This window comes from Montipora foliosa, chromosome 7, assembly GCF_036669935.1.
Source record: "Montipora foliosa isolate CH-2021 chromosome 7, ASM3666993v2, whole genome shotgun sequence".
Taxonomy (NCBI): Eukaryota; Metazoa; Cnidaria; class Anthozoa; order Scleractinia; family Acroporidae; genus Montipora; species Montipora foliosa.
Genome location: NC_090875.1, coordinates 22368946 through 22389039, shown reverse-complemented (window position 1 = coordinate 22389039; position 20094 = coordinate 22368946). Strand labels below are relative to the sequence as shown.

Here is a 20094-nt window from a genome sequence, read left to right as displayed (position 1 = left end):
AAAAAAGCACTACATTGTTGCGAGTTTTCTAGAGTAAAAACTTCTTCAGAAATCAAAAGTCTACGTTAACAGCACACACCAGGGTTACTCCTTAGTATCTGGCTAGAGATCTTGTTCTCACTACTTTTCGCTCCGGCCGCGGTTTAGCCATTTGATGAGGGCCAGTCTCGTGCTTCTCAAGTTGCCTCCTTCATGGCCAAAAAGAATTCTGGGTAATTCTGCCATTCCATGACAAGGGAAGCCCCCCGATTCTCATTTCATTGATTTTTTATAAGTGTCGGGTCACCCAGTCCTACCAGCAAAATAGAGCACTGATTGAGGTTTTTAGCTTTCAAAACTTGCCCAAGTTGTATCGGTAGGTGCTGGACTTCGTCCACAGAAAGGCCAGAGAGACAACTTCACTCGTGAACCGCCATGTTTACAACAGAGCATTTTTGGCGTCCCAGTCTGCATGAAACCACCTCTCACCTCCGACGGTCTCAAGAAGACCAGACACGCGCGCTTCTTACCTTACGAGTTTACGCCTGTAGAATCTGTTCAACTGAAATGTCAATTCCTTGTAAAAACCAGCCAGCATCTTAATTGTTTTTGGTAGGCTACGTATCGGAAAGCCAGAACATTTGCGCATGCGCGGACGGAATGTTTGAACAAGAGAGAAAAACGCAGTACCTCCAGACACCGGCGCTGGAGCGTCGTACCAAACGAGTCATCCCGGGATTTCGGCCCGTGCGATCGCTTTTGGACGCAGTTGGCCCTTCGCTGCTTTCTGCTACCGACCTTGCCTCCCGGTACGGCATTGAGGGAGAGATATGTCGGCCCCTAAACCATATGTGACAAATCCCACGCCTACTCACAGCTCCAAACCGCCCTTGTCAGTTTAACGTAAGAATTCGATGGCTTATATATTCAAGGCAAAAGTCATTTCTCTTTCATATGGTAAGCACTGAAGTCGCAGATTACAAAGTGTGCGCATGCGCCCTGCTAAAGGTAACACACAAACATGCATGCATGTTTCAGAATAACTACAAGAACTAATATCTTCGAGACATTACATTTACAGCTAAAATACATAGCATATACAGGTACATAACTAAACACACGATATTTAAAGATAACTGTATTAATTAACAAGAAAAGCCGCTGTACAAAATGCGACCCTCGATTCTCTTTTAAAACCAGTTAACTCAGTGGTACGGATAAAATCAGGTAGCGCATTTCGCAGCTTAGCTGATACGTTAGAAAAAGAACTAAGACCATAACTGCTTGTTTTAGGTTTATTGAGGGACAAAATGTAATTTCCGCGAAGATCATGCATACGAAGACTTTCAATGCGCTTATTGCATAGAGATGTAGAGTTTGGCTTATTAAGTGGTAAGAGGACAGGTAATTTGCAAATATAAATCTCAATATTCTCTTATTTACATTCTACCCTCTGCTTGACCAGAAATTACGAAAGGCCAGTTTTTTTGCTACAAGGATAACAGCGAAAAAAAGCACTACATTGTTGCGAGTTTTCTAGAGTAAAAACTTCTTCAGAAATCAAAAGTCTACGTTAACAGCACACACCAGGGTTACTCCTTAGTATCTGGCTAGAGATCTTGTTCTCACTACTTTTCGCTCCGGCCGCGGTTTAGCCATTTGATGAGGGCCAGTCTCGTGCTTCTCAAGTTGCCTCCTTCATGGCCAAAAAGAATTCTGGGTAATTCTGCCATTCCATGACAAGGGAAGCCCCCCGATTCTCATTTCATTGATTTTTTATAAGTGTCGGGTCACCCAGTCCTACCAGCAAAATAGAGCACTGATTGAGGTTTTTAGCTTTCAAAACTTGCCCAAGTTGTATCGGTAGGTGCTGGACTTCGTCCACAGAAAGGCCAGAGAGACAACTTCACTCGTGAACCGCCATGTTTACAACAGAGCATTTTTGGCGTCCCAGTCTGCATGAAACCACCTCTCACCTCCGACGGTCTCAAGAAGACCAGACACGCGCGCTTCTTACCTTACGAGTTTACGCCTGTAGAATCTGTTCAACTGAAATGTCAATTCCTTGTAAAAACCAGCCAGCATCTTAATTGTTTTTGGTAGGCTACGTATCGGAAAGCCAGAACATTTGCGCATGCGCGGACGGAATGTTTGAACAAGAGAGAAAAACGCAGTACCTCCAGACACCGGCGCTGGAGCGTCGTACCAAACGAGTCATCCCGGGATTTCGGCCCGTGCGATCGCTTTTGGACGCAGTTGGCCCTTCGCTGCTTTCTGCTACCGACCTTGCCTCCCGGTACGGCATTGAGGGAGAGATATGTCGGCCCCTAAACCATATGTGACAAATCCCACGCCTACTCACAGCTCCAAACCGCCCTTGTCAGTTTAACGTAAGAATTCGATGGCTTATATATTCAAGGCAAAAGTCATTTCTCTTTCATATGGTAAGCACTGAAGTCGCAGATTACAAAGTGTGCGCATGCGCCCTGCTAAAGGTAACACACAAACATGCATGCATGTTTCAGAATAACTACAAGAACTAATATCTTCGAGACATTACATTTACAGCTAAAATACATAGCATATACAGGTACATAACTAAACACACGATATTTAAAGATAACTGTATTAATTAACAAGAAAAGCCGCTGTACAAAATGCGACCCTCGATTCTCTTTTAAAACCAGTTAACTCAGTGGTACGGATAAAATCAGGTAGCGCATTTCGCAGCTTAGCTGATACGTTAGAAAAAGAACTAAGACCATAACTGCTTGTTTTAGGTTTATTGAGGGACAAAATGTAATTTCCGCGAAGATCATGCATACGAAGACTTTCAATGCGCTTATTGCATAGAGATGTAGAGTTTGGCTTATTAAGTGGTAAGAGGACAGGTAATTTGCAAATATAAATCTCAATATTCTCTTATTTACATTCTACCCTCTGCTTGACCAGAAATTACGAAAGGCCAGTTTTTTTGCTACAAGGATAACAGCGAAAAAAAGCACTACATTGTTGCGAGTTTTCTAGAGTAAAAACTTCTTCAGAAATCAAAAGTCTACGTTAACAGCACACACCAGGGTTACTCCTTAGTATCTGGCTAGAGATCTTGTTCTCACTACTTTTCGCTCCGGCCGCGGTTTAGCCATTTGATGAGGGCCAGTCTCGTGCTTCTCAAGTTGCCTCCTTCATGGCCAAAAAGAATTCTGGGTAATTCTGCCATTCCATGACAAGGGAAGCCCCCCGATTCTCATTTCATTGATTTTTTATAAGTGTCGGGTCACCCAGTCCTACCAGCAAAATAGAGCACTGATTGAGGTTTTTAGCTTTCAAAACTTGCCCAAGTTGTATCGGTAGGTGCTGGACTTCGTCCACAGAAAGGCCAGAGAGACAACTTCACTCGTGAACCGCCATGTTTACAACAGAGCATTTTTGGCGTCCCAGTCTGCATGAAACCACCTCTCACCTCCGACGGTCTCAAGAAGACCAGACACGCGCGCTTCTTACCTTACGAGTTTACGCCTGTAGAATCTGTTCAACTGAAATGTCAATTCCTTGTAAAAACCAGCCAGCATCTTAATTGTTTTTGGTAGGCTACGTATCGGAAAGCCAGAACATTTGCGCATGCGCGGACGGAATGTTTGAACAAGAGAGAAAAACGCAGTACCTCCAGACACCGGCGCTGGAGCGTCGTACCAAACGAGTCATCCCGGGATTTCGGCCCGTGCGATCGCTTTTGGACGCAGTTGGCCCTTCGCTGCTTTCTGCTACCGACCTTGCCTCCCGGTACGGCATTGAGGGAGAGATATGTCGGCCCCTAAACCATATGTGACAAATCCCACGCCTACTCACAGCTCCAAACCGCCCTTGTCAGTTTAACGTAAGAATTCGATGGCTTATATATTCAAGGCAAAAGTCATTTCTCTTTCATATGGTAAGCACTGAAGTCGCAGATTACAAAGTGTGCGCATGCGCCCTGCTAAAGGTAACACACAAACATGCATGCATGTTTCAGAATAACTACAAGAACTAATATCTTCGAGACATTACATTTACAGCTAAAATACATAGCATATACAGGTACATAACTAAACACACGATATTTAAAGATAACTGTATTAATTAACAAGAAAAGCCGCTGTACAAAATGCGACCCTCGATTCTCTTTTAAAACCAGTTAACTCAGTGGTACGGATAAAATCAGGTAGCGCATTTCGCAGCTTAGCTGATACGTTAGAAAAAGAACTAAGACCATAACTGCTTGTTTTAGGTTTATTGAGGGACAAAATGTAATTTCCGCGAAGATCATGCATACGAAGACTTTCAATGCGCTTATTGCATAGAGATGTAGAGTTTGGCTTATTAAGTGGTAAGAGGACAGGTAATTTGCAAATATAAATCTCAATATTCTCTTATTTACATTCTACCCTCTGCTTGACCAGAAATTACGAAAGGCCAGTTTTTTTGCTACAAGGATAACAGCGAAAAAAAGCACTACATTGTTGCGAGTTTTCTAGAGTAAAAACTTCTTCAGAAATCAAAAGTCTACGTTAACAGCACACACCAGGGTTACTCCTTAGTATCTGGCTAGAGATCTTGTTCTCACTACTTTTCGCTCCGGCCGCGGTTTAGCCATTTGATGAGGGCCAGTCTCGTGCTTCTCAAGTTGCCTCCTTCATGGCCAAAAAGAATTCTGGGTAATTCTGCCATTCCATGACAAGGGAAGCCCCCCGATTCTCATTTCATTGATTTTTTATAAGTGTCGGGTCACCCAGTCCTACCAGCAAAATAGAGCACTGATTGAGGTTTTTAGCTTTCAAAACTTGCCCAAGTTGTATCGGTAGGTGCTGGACTTCGTCCACAGAAAGGCCAGAGAGACAACTTCACTCGTGAACCGCCATGTTTACAACAGAGCATTTTTGGCGTCCCAGTCTGCATGAAACCACCTCTCACCTCCGACGGTCTCAAGAAGACCAGACACGCGCGCTTCTTACCTTACGAGTTTACGCCTGTAGAATCTGTTCAACTGAAATGTCAATTCCTTGTAAAAACCAGCCAGCATCTTAATTGTTTTTGGTAGGCTACGTATCGGAAAGCCAGAACATTTGCGCATGCGCGGACGGAATGTTTGAACAAGAGAGAAAAACGCAGTACCTCCAGACACCGGCGCTGGAGCGTCGTACCAAACGAGTCATCCCGGGATTTCGGCCCGTGCGATCGCTTTTGGACGCAGTTGGCCCTTCGCTGCTTTCTGCTACCGACCTTGCCTCCCGGTACGGCATTGAGGGAGAGATATGTCGGCCCCTAAACCATATGTGACAAATCCCACGCCTACTCACAGCTCCAAACCGCCCTTGTCAGTTTAACGTAAGAATTCGATGGCTTATATATTCAAGGCAAAAGTCATTTCTCTTTCATATGGTAAGCACTGAAGTCGCAGATTACAAAGTGTGCGCATGCGCCCTGCTAAAGGTAACACACAAACATGCATGCATGTTTCAGAATAACTACAAGAACTAATATCTTCGAGACATTACATTTACAGCTAAAATACATAGCATATACAGGTACATAACTAAACACACGATATTTAAAGATAACTGTATTAATTAACAAGAAAAGCCGCTGTACAAAATGCGACCCTCGATTCTCTTTTAAAACCAGTTAACTCAGTGGTACGGATAAAATCAGGTAGCGCATTTCGCAGCTTAGCTGATACGTTAGAAAAAGAACTAAGACCATAACTGCTTGTTTTAGGTTTATTGAGGGACAAAATGTAATTTCCGCGAAGATCATGCATACGAAGACTTTCAATGCGCTTATTGCATAGAGATGTAGAGTTTGGCTTATTAAGTGGTAAGAGGACAGGTAATTTGCAAATATAAATCTCAATATTCTCTTATTTACATTCTACCCTCTGCTTGACCAGAAATTACGAAAGGCCAGTTTTTTTGCTACAAGGATAACAGCGAAAAAAAGCACTACATTGTTGCGAGTTTTCTAGAGTAAAAACTTCTTCAGAAATCAAAAGTCTACGTTAACAGCACACACCAGGGTTACTCCTTAGTATCTGGCTAGAGATCTTGTTCTCACTACTTTTCGCTCCGGCCGCGGTTTAGCCATTTGATGAGGGCCAGTCTCGTGCTTCTCAAGTTGCCTCCTTCATGGCCAAAAAGAATTCTGGGTAATTCTGCCATTCCATGACAAGGGAAGCCCCCCGATTCTCATTTCATTGATTTTTTATAAGTGTCGGGTCACCCAGTCCTACCAGCAAAATAGAGCACTGATTGAGGTTTTTAGCTTTCAAAACTTGCCCAAGTTGTATCGGTAGGTGCTGGACTTCGTCCACAGAAAGGCCAGAGAGACAACTTCACTCGTGAACCGCCATGTTTACAACAGAGCATTTTTGGCGTCCCAGTCTGCATGAAACCACCTCTCACCTCCGACGGTCTCAAGAAGACCAGACACGCGCGCTTCTTACCTTACGAGTTTACGCCTGTAGAATCTGTTCAACTGAAATGTCAATTCCTTGTAAAAACCAGCCAGCATCTTAATTGTTTTTGGTAGGCTACGTATCGGAAAGCCAGAACATTTGCGCATGCGCGGACGGAATGTTTGAACAAGAGAGAAAAACGCAGTACCTCCAGACACCGGCGCTGGAGCGTCGTACCAAACGAGTCATCCCGGGATTTCGGCCCGTGCGATCGCTTTTGGACGCAGTTGGCCCTTCGCTGCTTTCTGCTACCGACCTTGCCTCCCGGTACGGCATTGAGGGAGAGATATGTCGGCCCCTAAACCATATGTGACAAATCCCACGCCTACTCACAGCTCCAAACCGCCCTTGTCAGTTTAACGTAAGAATTCGATGGCTTATATATTCAAGGCAAAAGTCATTTCTCTTTCATATGGTAAGCACTGAAGTCGCAGATTACAAAGTGTGCGCATGCGCCCTGCTAAAGGTAACACACAAACATGCATGCATGTTTCAGAATAACTACAAGAACTAATATCTTCGAGACATTACATTTACAGCTAAAATACATAGCATATACAGGTACATAACTAAACACACGATATTTAAAGATAACTGTATTAATTAACAAGAAAAGCCGCTGTACAAAATGCGACCCTCGATTCTCTTTTAAAACCAGTTAACTCAGTGGTACGGATAAAATCAGGTAGCGCATTTCGCAGCTTAGCTGATACGTTAGAAAAAGAACTAAGACCATAACTGCTTGTTTTAGGTTTATTGAGGGACAAAATGTAATTTCCGCGAAGATCATGCATACGAAGACTTTCAATGCGCTTATTGCATAGAGATGTAGAGTTTGGCTTATTAAGTGGTAAGAGGACAGGTAATTTGCAAATATAAATCTCAATATTCTCTTATTTACATTCTACCCTCTGCTTGACCAGAAATTACGAAAGGCCAGTTTTTTTGCTACAAGGATAACAGCGAAAAAAAGCACTACATTGTTGCGAGTTTTCTAGAGTAAAAACTTCTTCAGAAATCAAAAGTCTACGTTAACAGCACACACCAGGGTTACTCCTTAGTATCTGGCTAGAGATCTTGTTCTCACTACTTTTCGCTCCGGCCGCGGTTTAGCCATTTGATGAGGGCCAGTCTCGTGCTTCTCAAGTTGCCTCCTTCATGGCCAAAAAGAATTCTGGGTAATTCTGCCATTCCATGACAAGGGAAGCCCCCCGATTCTCATTTCATTGATTTTTTATAAGTGTCGGGTCACCCAGTCCTACCAGCAAAATAGAGCACTGATTGAGGTTTTTAGCTTTCAAAACTTGCCCAAGTTGTATCGGTAGGTGCTGGACTTCGTCCACAGAAAGGCCAGAGAGACAACTTCACTCGTGAACCGCCATGTTTACAACAGAGCATTTTTGGCGTCCCAGTCTGCATGAAACCACCTCTCACCTCCGACGGTCTCAAGAAGACCAGACACGCGCGCTTCTTACCTTACGAGTTTACGCCTGTAGAATCTGTTCAACTGAAATGTCAATTCCTTGTAAAAACCAGCCAGCATCTTAATTGTTTTTGGTAGGCTACGTATCGGAAAGCCAGAACATTTGCGCATGCGCGGACGGAATGTTTGAACAAGAGAGAAAAACGCAGTACCTCCAGACACCGGCGCTGGAGCGTCGTACCAAACGAGTCATCCCGGGATTTCGGCCCGTGCGATCGCTTTTGGACGCAGTTGGCCCTTCGCTGCTTTCTGCTACCGACCTTGCCTCCCGGTACGGCATTGAGGGAGAGATATGTCGGCCCCTAAACCATATGTGACAAATCCCACGCCTACTCACAGCTCCAAACCGCCCTTGTCAGTTTAACGTAAGAATTCGATGGCTTATATATTCAAGGCAAAAGTCATTTCTCTTTCATATGGTAAGCACTGAAGTCGCAGATTACAAAGTGTGCGCATGCGCCCTGCTAAAGGTAACACACAAACATGCATGCATGTTTCAGAATAACTACAAGAACTAATATCTTCGAGACATTACATTTACAGCTAAAATACATAGCATATACAGGTACATAACTAAACACACGATATTTAAAGATAACTGTATTAATTAACAAGAAAAGCCGCTGTACAAAATGCGACCCTCGATTCTCTTTTAAAACCAGTTAACTCAGTGGTACGGATAAAATCAGGTAGCGCATTTCGCAGCTTAGCTGATACGTTAGAAAAAGAACTAAGACCATAACTGCTTGTTTTAGGTTTATTGAGGGACAAAATGTAATTTCCGCGAAGATCATGCATACGAAGACTTTCAATGCGCTTATTGCATAGAGATGTAGAGTTTGGCTTATTAAGTGGTAAGAGGACAGGTAATTTGCAAATATAAATCTCAATATTCTCTTATTTACATTCTACCCTCTGCTTGACCAGAAATTACGAAAGGCCAGTTTTTTTGCTACAAGGATAACAGCGAAAAAAAGCACTACATTGTTGCGAGTTTTCTAGAGTAAAAACTTCTTCAGAAATCAAAAGTCTACGTTAACAGCACACACCAGGGTTACTCCTTAGTATCTGGCTAGAGATCTTGTTCTCACTACTTTTCGCTCCGGCCGCGGTTTAGCCATTTGATGAGGGCCAGTCTCGTGCTTCTCAAGTTGCCTCCTTCATGGCCAAAAAGAATTCTGGGTAATTCTGCCATTCCATGACAAGGGAAGCCCCCCGATTCTCATTTCATTGATTTTTTATAAGTGTCGGGTCACCCAGTCCTACCAGCAAAATAGAGCACTGATTGAGGTTTTTAGCTTTCAAAACTTGCCCAAGTTGTATCGGTAGGTGCTGGACTTCGTCCACAGAAAGGCCAGAGAGACAACTTCACTCGTGAACCGCCATGTTTACAACAGAGCATTTTTGGCGTCCCAGTCTGCATGAAACCACCTCTCACCTCTGTTTTCTTTCAAAGGCTTGCCTTGACCCACTTTTCAGCTTAATGATGCCAGGTTGTGGGCTTCTGTAGACGAAGATGGCCCGAAAAATGGTATATAAAATGGTAAACGTACCAGATTTTACCTGACTCCTTCGCTCCTCGAACACTATCTGTTGACGGCTGTCACGTGATGCCCATACTTGAGCCCACATTGACCCAAAACCGCAGGTGTTTTAAAGAGAACTTCTTGTATGACGAAGCTAAGTGCTGCAGACTGTTTATGGCATAAATATCTTATATGCTTTCATCTGCTTTTTTCTTTCAATGTTTATTTTCATGATTTTTCCATTCAATACCTAATTGACATGTCAAGAAAAATAACATAATTTGTAAAGAAGCTGCACAGCCTCGCTAATCTGCGATCAGGCCCATTTTTAGCTTCGCCCATATGTTCTCTTATGTCGTCGCTCGCTAAAATTGGGCCTGGCGAAAATTGTCTTAAAATCCCGCACGGTCCGTGAAATTTTGCCCGACCAAACTCGTGATCTGATTGGCTGTTAAAACGCCGGAAGTGAAAACGCCATCGTGATTGTGCGCGGCTCTCGCGAAGTCCTCGAGACTGATCCGTCATTAGCGTACGAAGAAATTTGCTGTCTTTTTTTTCTTACAATGATGTGACGGTGCAACTTAATTTTATTTGTATCTTAAATTCAACTAGATAACGTTTTGTCATACTCTCTAAAAGTTAAAGAATCCAGGGAGATTTCGAGCAAAGAAACAAAAACGGTAGTCCACCGACTTAGTTTTTCAGATAATTTTCAAAAGCTGGAAATTAGAGGGCCTTTTTGTGAACCTGGTGTGTTGCCATGGTAGCCTATATGACGTCATAAGTGCCCTTAAAGTATTACCCAACAATTGGCCTTTCCGAAATTTAGCAGGGAACTGGGGCGAGTTTCAATCGATAAACTGACCTTATCACATAAAAGATCATGTTGAGATTGGTCATTTGGCCAATTATGGTGCTTTTAGAACAGAGACTAAGTTATGGACCTTGAAACATGGTTCAAAATCCATACAAACGTCTCTAATTTAAATTTTGACAAAGCGTCCCTCAAAACCATATAAACTCTAATTTTTTTTATGATTTCCGTGATACTCTTTAAAATGGGCGAACATAGCGATTTTCACCGCAGCTTCTTTTAAATTGTAGGTACATGACGGGATTTTACAGTTGTCACTAAACTGATGAAAAAAAGTTAGAGTTTATATGGTTTTGAGGGACGCTTTGTCAAAATTATAGACGTTTGTATGGATTTTGAATCATGTTTCAAGGTCCATAACTTGGTCTCTGTTCACCCTAAAAGCACCATACCTGGCCAAATGACCAATCTCAACATGATCTTTCATGTGATAGTGTCAGTTTATCGATTAGTTGAAAATTGAAACTCGCCCCAGTTCCCTGATGAATTTCGGAAAGGCCAATAGAGTTGCGAAGATATTTATAGTTTGCCTACACTATATATATATCGCTCTTTGGTATCTTTCATTGTTTCACAAACACTAAAGCAACGAAAACCCTTTCGAGCCTCCTTAACATTGCTAGCTTGCTAAAACTGTGATTTTCGTAAATTGAGAGGCTGGTTTTTTTTAAAATAATGTTTAATTGATATCTTTTAACCTCTCTTGTTACCGCAGTAATAATCTTCACCAATATCGTATCTGTTTGCTTTTAAACAACATCTTTTGGCAAATGTCTATTCAAATGACATATTTGACAGGTTTTCTCCTGTGATAAATGAAATACATACAAAGTCAAAAGGCTATTAGAAGAGTTATAAGATATGAAGTTAAATTAAACTGTGCTCATTGGGTAGGAAAATTATTCACTTTAGTTAGCTCGAGCGAGAAAGGTTCTCTTCACATTGCACAACAAAAAACGCCTTGTAAATTTGAGCGATCAAATGGAAAGTTTACTTGTATTAATCGCAAGCTTTCTTCTAATGCAGACGGTGATTGGAGTTCAGAGCGACATTGGTGAGGGTTTTTTAAGTTAAATTTCATTGGTACAACAAGGTGAACCATCCCTGAGATTTTAACCATAGGCGGGCAAGTTAATGTTTAAGTTTAGAGAACTGATTTTCGGCAAATACCATCCATATTTCTGTTTCCATTCAATCTTAGCAACAGAGAAAAAGGAAGGTGTATGAAAGGTCGATAACCGGGACTACGTGTATATAAGTTAAAAATTCAAGTTCGAGTTATGAGTATCGGCACTAAGGGATGACCAATTTGAAATGTATAATAACTTTCCAAGCTTCGTAAACTGATGTTATTCTACAATTGGCTATGGTGGTTTCAAGTTTATAAGGAAGCGAAAAACAACTTGCAAGAGGAAAGGAAAGGACTAAATTTCACAACCGTCGAACAGAACTGGAGTGCTTTTGTTTTATATTTCTTTGGTACGAGGTAACTATCCCAGATGTTAACCATCCCAGTATATAATAAGGTAACATAAGTATTTGCAAAAAGCCTGAAAATGTAAGCTTGGACGTGAATTGTGAATGTAGGATTCTGTTGCAATCCGTACTCTCTTGGCAAAAGAAGTATTTGTGTTCGAGCTTTTAAAATTTTTTGTGTAATCTGACTGCTTGGAGCTATGCAAAGAGAGAATTTGAAACCGTTTTGAAGATGATCACGCAGCTAGAAATGATAATTTTTTTTCAGACAAATCCTAGTGTGTACTTAGCAATTATAGTATTCACCCTTGCGGCTGTCAAAACATCATATCTCCTTTAAGGTGACACAACGCGTTTAAACACGAAAAAAAAAAACTGGACGGCAAAGCGATGCCAGAAACCGATCGGTACATCGACTTTACTTTCACTTGTCGTTCTCTACAACGTGAAACAATCAAAATTAATGTTTTGGCCATACAATGAATATTCTTCACCAAGCTTTCCTTTTAAACAATAATTTGGGTGTCTTCTTCCGGTCTTAAAAAATGCTGTCAATAGCTTTTACGCGATAAGTTTTAATTAAGGTCGCAAACGAATACATTTCACAGAAAACAAACTCAGCAATTACTACTCGTAAAAAGTCCTTAATTAAAATAATTTAATACAACTTATCGCGTAATAAGCAGTCTAAAGGGCTGACTCATAACGTCAACGTCAGTTTCGAATTCCGGAAACTAGCTACCAAGTCACTAAAGTTAATAATATTTGGATTCCACGAGTTATCTCCAATCTTCGGGATCTATTTCACCCAGTCCATGAAACTAAAAGGCAGCAGTTGAACTATTGCTTTTGTCAGATCCTCTTTGATATACGAGTGATTTATTCCCCCTTGCGAATCTTGTGCGCATGTATCTCCGTCGGACGCCTGAAGATAGCAAGTGTATTTCGAAAAATCTCTATGAATTACGAGTCCGCGTGACAATTGGAAAAAAGATTAATCAAGAGTGAAAGACAAGAAGCAACTATGAAGAACACCGAATCCGTATATCTCTGTGATGATTGCTGCTGTTATGAAAATCGTCTTTTAAGGAGGCTCGAAATAGTTTCTCCTTTTTTCAAACAAACAAACCAACATATTTTTAGATACAGTTAGGGTAATCATATCAAGACAAAATTTGGGCAGGGCATGGCCAGTGTATTAAGTACCCATCATAGATTTCTCACGTCACATTTTCCTCCAAAAAAACGTTACCATGGCAACGATATAAAGCATTTCCTTGAGCCTTAAAATCAACTTATATATATATTTTGAAAAACAACGGGACGGTGAAATCTTCCCATTCAGCGTTACCAGATAATATTAGAGATAATCTCTAAAATATTTAAAATTCAACAAAATCTGTAGGTCAGAATTATTTTTAAATTTGAAAGACTAACAGGCAAAAAATGAAAAAAATTCACCCTCCGGAAGCAGAGATATAAGCGAGTAAAGTTGCAAAATCAGGAAAAATGAGGGGGTTACAAGATCGGCATTTATGCATGCGTCACCGAGCTCATTCGAGTGCACACGCGAGTGAAGCTACAGGCCAACACAAACGGATTTAAGTGACCATGAAACCGTTTGTGTATAATTTTCGCTGTTTTCGTGAATAGGACATGTCTATTTATTTTCCATATGTATTGGAATTAGAAGAAAGGTGAGCGAAACTAGCCGTATTTGTTTCCTTCTGGTGACCCACTTTGACTCGTGAGCTTTGCGTGTTACGCGCGCGCGCTCAGCTGAAAACCCTTTCGAGCCTCCTTAAGGAGGCTCAAAAGGGTTTTCTGTTGTACAAATACCGCTGATTTCGCCCACCTTTCTCCTAATTCCTATATTTATGGAATATAAACGTTTGTGTTGGCATGTAGCTCTACCCGCGCGTGGACTCGAATGGGTGGGTGACGCATGCGTAAATGCTGATCTTGTAACCCCCTCATTTTTCCTGATTTTGCAACTTTACTCGTTTATATCCCTGCTTCCGGACGGTGAATTTGTTTCATTTTTTTCATGTTAGCTTAGATTAATAAACGTCTGTCTTTCAAATTTAAAAAAGTTCTGTAGGTGAAAAAAAAAGTTAGAGACACATTTCGACAAAATTGATTTTTCCGAAAAACTGGCCTACAGATTTTGTTGAATTTTAAATATTTTAGAGATTATTTCTAACATTATCTGGTAACGCTGAATGGGAAGATTTCCCTATCCCGTTTCTTCAAAAAAGACAATATATGCTGATTTTAAGGCTCAAAGAAATGCCTAATATCGCTGCCATGGTAACGTTATTTTGGAGAAAAATATAATGTGAGAAAGCTACGATGGGTACTTAATACCCTTGCCAAATTTCATCTTGATGTGATTACCCTAACTTTATCTAAGGACAGAATATGTTGATTTGTTTGAAAAAAGGAGAAACTATTTCGAGCCTCCTTAAGCGAATCTCTTGCCAGCTCCGGTCAATAGATACTGACGCCATCTTGGTTGAGGAGCAAACGCGGCTTAAGTTGCAGTGAATGTATAGGATTTTGGCCGAATTCAAACCTCTATAACTCCACTAAAAAGCGGCAGATTTCAAAAATTTTAAAACATTTTTAGTCATTTTATTAATATCATTCACTCAACGGAAAGTTAGATCATTGCACAAGGCAAAACATCTGAAAACTGGATATCAGAAATCTGCTCATTTTGCTTCAAATTTCGCGGGAATTTGCATAATTTTGTTTATAAGGGTTTATAGGAAATTTACAAATTTCGTTTACGGTCGCTATAGCTTGATTCTGATCGTCGTATTACACGATAATAATCTCAATGAAAACGCTTTTTGAGATATATTCTCGCTAACCACAATAGTTAGACCTTAAAAGATTATAATGGTTCGAAGTCGGCAAAATTCCCATACATTTACTGTAATTTAAGTCGTGTTTGCCCCCCAACCAATATGGCGTCAGAAACCGTGAAAAGGTCTATTTATATCGATATCTCACTCAGTTTTCTTCTTCCTTTTTTTTTAGAACTTTCAGAGAATCCGTCTCTTGTCCTAAGACATGCACCTTACACAATCGTACAATCAGGCGATAAAATCATCGACATAAAAAAAGATAAGCAGTTTAAAACAGCGTACTCACAACTTCAGCAACTTCAATCCGGGTCAAAAGATTGCGGGACACTTGTCAAATTTTGGGCGAAAAGTAGAGAATTTACTGTACATATTGCCATCGTTATATGAGCAACGCGTGTTCTTCTTTCGCTATCTTTTTCGAAAGTCTTCCGAGACGTCCGCATGCAGGCCAACCTCGGTCCGATGTTTGAAAGAAAATAAATATTCATCAGCCTTTCACGTGCGCCGTCATTTTCTCTTTTCACTAAGAGCCTGAGAGCGAGGCAATACTGCATGCGGACGTCTCGGAAGACAGACTTCCGCTAGAACAAAGACTTCCGCTCGTCTAAAAATAACTCTCGTGGACATAACATATCCCGGCCAACGCCCTGAGCCTCCCTCTCTGTCCCCTCATTTTCTCTTGTCACAATCAAATATTACTTTTAGCGCATTGTGATTGGTTAGCTCAGAGGTTACCGGTATGATATTAGCAAGTGCTATTATCACCGATGTTTCAAAAAAGAGGAAACTACTGAAAGCTTTAATTACGCGATGGCCATCTCTATTCTCGGTTTTCACATGACGTCACGACCGCCATGTTGGTGCCCCTAAACAAAGAAAAGGCGGCCATGTGGGTGCCCGACCAAATCCTCCGGGAATTTAACTCTATTATTATGCAAACGCTTCCTTTTGTTTTCGTTGAAAAACATGGCTGTTGATCACGTTAGTGAAAACCAGCAATATGGATTCTTCATTGTGCCTGTTTAGTTTCAGCTCTTTAACATTTTGCTTCTTTTACTGTAGAATGTCAGGATATGCAGGACCAGATTTTATGCAGGGAAGCTCGGGATGAAGGCCAATGTGATGATCATCCATGGAGTTCAAAATGTCGAAAGACTTGTGGTCGATGTGGTATGTCCATATCTGTATACGACAAGTTCTCGATGACTTATCGATAAGTATCGTTCGAGTATCGTTTTGGGTATCGTTGTGAGTATCGTTTTAAAGGCAAAAGAAATCGAATAGTTTACAATGTCGGCTATCGCTTTCACCCCCGCCAACCTAAGTTTGTTTTTCAATGGAGATTTGAACGGATCCGTCAAAATCTGAAATTTCGTTTCTTTTAAAACTTGAATGACATGACATGGAAGAAACTCTGATATCCATGAGTCTAAGATGGGTTAGAAGCATGCTATCTGTTAGCTCAAAGGTGAATTTTGTAAAGGTACACCTCTAGTTATCAATTATAAATACACTTTGCGCCTGAAATGAAACAAAGTGACGCCAAATCAACCAATCAGGAGAGGCTACGCCAAGCGTGACTCCATCATATTTTATTCCTAATTTTCAGCAGTCTTTCCTGGCGACTAATTTCGCGGAAACGAGCAACTTTAAAAAGACACATTTTTGACTGTCCTGAGGGGCCTGTTTGAGTCATAGGAAGAATCTCTTGGAAATTACCCTTGTTTAACTATACCGTACATGAAGTATCACCCGTAAGTGTAGAATAGTATCGTATAAACTCTTGTTCTTAGGCCATCGTAGCTTGATTAAGAGAATAAGCTAGCTATTACTTTTCATTACTTTTCATTATGTCTAGACACGTACTGCTGCAGATCATTTTTCTCAGTCTAGGTTCCAGACCCCTATTGTTTACGATATATATATAGTTTTAAATTGTAACGGTCACTTTTGAAAATGTGTGTTGACTAGCATACGAAACGTCAAGTTTTATAAAAATGCGTTGGAATACAATGTTTATCACCGCTGTTTGTGTTATTTTCTTAATCAAGTGTGGAATAGTTCACCATTCTCCAAGACTTCATGCTGAACCCACAAACAGACATTTTTAAACATATTAATGTATAAATAAACAAAAAAAGAAACAAACAAGCAAGGCAATGAAACAAAAACGAATTAACGAAAACACTAATGAAAGAAGATTAGCAGTGAAAATATTATTACATATGTTCTATATGACCTCCCAGAGGGTGGTTCTGCCTTGTTCTCTTCAAAACTCTGTTGTGTTCGTTCCCGTTTTCCAGGTATTAAGAAGGAACTTGTTCCACCCCTTTCATGCACGATCCCTAAAAAAGTTTTACTTTCCTTTATATTTGTTTTTGTTCTTAAGTCTTAAGTTCACATTGGTCATGTTTCCTTGTGTTTCTCCAACCCGTTCGAGACTTCTCTCTTCTCATAGTCTGCGCGCCAACACCAGGCGGAATATTGGTGATCAAATATTAAACACAAGGTACCATAACACTGACGCGGTGTGGCAAGCACATCAAGCATGCGCACAACCATTTCACCCGGTTAATTGGCAGCCATGGACAGCTGTTTCGGCCTTGTTTGATACCTAACAACTCCATGGCTGGCAATTAACCGGGTGAAATGGTTGTGCGCATGCTTGATGTGTTGGCCACACGGGATTGGTCTGAGATTGCAAAACCTGTGAAAAAAGCGCTTCAGTTAAGATAATATCTAATTAACCGTATGTTTCTTAGATGAATGCTACGATGCGGAGAACTCAATAACGTGTGTAGACGAAAAGGAAAAAGGCAAGTGTGGTGAAGTCGAAACTGCGCATGCCTGCAGTAAGACCTGCGACACCCTCGCCTGCAGCCAGGTAACCTAGCCTGCTTTTCAAGAGTCAAACATGTTTTAAAGTCGAAAATGCGAAGCCTAAAAAAGAATGATGAAGACACCTGCGAGAACGTCATATAAAAATATGAAAAGGGCGAACTATTTCCAAACTGGATTGATGCGATGGGTTTTTTACTCAAAATAGGAACTGAGCGGTTGTTAAATGCTCGCGTTGTCCTCGAACCTTAAAAGTTTTTAGGGAGCTTTAGCAATGACGACGGCAACGGCAACGAGAACGTCATGTAAAAACATAAATTCCCGTTATTGCGATCATTTCGCGACTATTCCGAACTTTTTAATATGACAAAGGTGTGGCAATCCTTCAGAAATGAAACCGTGACGAGTGGCGGTTAATTTAGGGGAGAAAAATGAAAATTTATGTCCAAGTGCTGACGTTCTCCATAACACCTCAAACTTGGTTATTTCAAGTTGTAGTTTTGCTGACGACGGCAAAGAAATTGACAAAAAAGAAAAACGCACGTGCAGGGCGTGCAAAGCTACTTACTTTGTCTACTGAATATGCAAATTTGTAACGTCCTCGTTGCCGTCGCCGTTGTGGTTGCTAAAGCTCCCTAATAAAACGTAAAGCGACGGGAAAGAAATGTAAAAGCAACAACTGCGAGGGCAACGAGAACGTCATCCCAAACTATAAATTCACATTATTGTATTTAACCTTTTTAATGACAAGGGTGTGGTAGTTCCTCAAAAATGACACTGGTTGGAACGGCGCTTGATTTAAGGGAGAAAATGACAATTTATCCACAAGTACTGAAGTTCTTCACAAAACCTCAAATTTGGCTATTTCACGTTGCTGTCAGTTTGCTGACGACGGCGAAGAAATGGACAAAAGGGAAAAACCCAAGTGCAGAGAGAGCAAAGCTATTGTTTTTGCGTATTAAATATGCAAATTTGTGACGTTCTCGTTGCCGAAGCAAATTTCCCTTTCGTAAACGGTCGTTGCCATTTGAAACGGTCGTTGCCATTTCTCAGAACGGTCGTTGCCATTTGAAACGGTCGATGCCATTTATAACGGTCGACTACATACTTCACTTCAAAGAAAATTAAAAGAAACAAACTAAGAAAAAATATTAACAAAAATTAAGACAAAAAAAGGAAAAAAACAAATTTATAAAAGAAAAACTGGAGGAAAAAGAGAGTCCGAAAATTTCAAAACTCGAACTCGGGTTCTTAGCCCTCACCCCAAACAGAACCCTAACTCATATGACCAGCGAGACACAACTCCCAGTAACCGCAACCTTTTGAGTTCTTAGACCTACTGAGTGTAATTCAGAGCTGAAAAATGGCATCGACCGTTTCAAATGGCAACGACCGTTCTGAGAAATGGCAACGACCGTTTACGAAAGGGAAATAAGCGTCGCCGTAATCGTTGCTAAAGCTCCCTACTATGGTCAGCGCACGAAAAAGCACGCACAAACCAATTTCAACAATTTCAAGAAAGTCTTACTAGAAGGATTGGCTCTACAACACGATTCACGTAACGACAATGTCATCGTACTATATCATGAAACACCCCCATTATTGCTGCGTAATTTGTTACCATAGCAACAGCAAAGCCATCGAAAAGCTACTTATATTTTCTTGTATCTCAAAAACGAACTAGCTGCAAATTTTAAAACATTTTCTGGAGCGGATTCACAGCCACCTTAAATTTTCCAGTTGTGAAGATATCTGTGAATCCGCTCGAGACAATTTGTTTCACATTGCAAAGAGTTTCAATTTAGGTTGATATCCCTGCCTTTTCTGTGATGTCCGAAATGATCAATAAGCAATGTTTTTAGAAAACAGCAATGTTGATCTTGTGTGTGAAACGTTTCGCGCGCGCACCTCTCAGATTGAATAAATTTACTTGCAGATAACTCAGCGCATGGCCAAAACTTTCGTCGTCTAGCTCCTTAAAAGGGTAATGGAGCAATGACATACTTTAAGAGCGAGGCCTGCAGCATTTTGCACGCATGTACAGAGAAACCACATTATTGTCATGTAATAATACTTCTGTTTTCTTTTAAACAGGAAGAAGACCAAACGCAACTGCCTAATACAGCACAGACATGAACTAAACTAAGTCGAATTGCACGCGCCAGGAAGATTTCATGCAAGATGACATTACACAGGCTCTTCTTCATTGATACCACACATTCGATGTAATTGTTTCATAAATTAAGGCGCGTTTAAAATAAATAAAATTAAGTATCGACTTTGATATGCTTTCTTAAATATAACATGTTCATCACACGTCTAGACTACAAAATAGACAGGGTAAAAAACTCTATTTTATTTACAAAGAACGAACGCAATGACAAGTTCGGGGCAGCAAGATCTGAGATTTCCATTGTTAATGACCAAATCCCAGGGCTCTGTCTTTCATCACGTACTTTTGACAGCCAGTTAAGCCACTTGCCCTTTGTTTTGTGCTGCTTTTTTCGCCTTAACCATTTCAACAAGATCCTGCATAAAGAATAAGAACATGGAGT

General features: G+C 40.8%; 3 protein-coding genes across 4 annotated transcripts in view; 2 read left to right on the top strand and 1 right to left on the bottom strand.

The window, feature by feature from the left end:
• Positions 1-20094, top strand: part of LOC138011364 (solute carrier family 41 member 1-like) — a 330107-nt gene that overhangs the window by 114059 nt on the left and 195954 nt on the right. The gene's annotated exons all lie outside the window — the stretch shown is intronic.
• LOC138011359 (uncharacterized) lies at positions 11224-19815 on the top strand. The gene is made up of 4 exons (XM_068858327.1): positions 11224-11406; positions 15764-15871; positions 17464-17585; positions 19634-19815. The coding sequence occupies exons 1-4, from the start codon at positions 11334-11336 to the stop codon at positions 19673-19675; spliced, it is 345 nt and encodes a 114-aa protein (XP_068714428.1). The 5' UTR covers positions 11224-11333; the 3' UTR covers positions 19676-19815.
• LOC138011357 (dnaJ homolog subfamily C member 2-like) overlaps positions 19874-20094 on the bottom strand; it is an 18988-nt gene continuing 18767 nt past the window's right edge. Inside the window, exons 18-19 of one of the 2 annotated variants that reach the window (XM_068858325.1) lie at positions 19964-20068; positions 19874-19913 (exon numbers count right to left, since the gene is read on the bottom strand). In XM_068858325.1, coding sequence (XP_068714426.1) covers positions 20009-20068 — 60 coding nt within the window. In that variant the 3' untranslated portion in view covers positions 19874-19913; positions 19964-20008. Of the gene's footprint in view, positions 20069-20094 lie in introns of both variants that reach the window. The other variant, XM_068858324.1, reaches the window with a different exon arrangement.

Excerpts from the sequence above, each read along its gene's own strand:
- LOC138011359 (XM_068858327.1), top strand. The coding sequence starts at position 11,334 with ATGGAAAGTTTACTTGTATTAATCGCAAGCTTTCTTCTAATGCAGACG. Across the intron at positions 11,407-15,763 it reads TGGAGTTCAGAGCGACATTG|AATGTCAGGATATGCAGGAC; the intron begins GTGAGGGTTTTT and ends CTTTTACTGTAG. Across the intron at positions 15,872-17,463 it reads AAAGACTTGTGGTCGATGTG|ATGAATGCTACGATGCGGAG; the intron begins GTATGTCCATAT and ends TATGTTTCTTAG.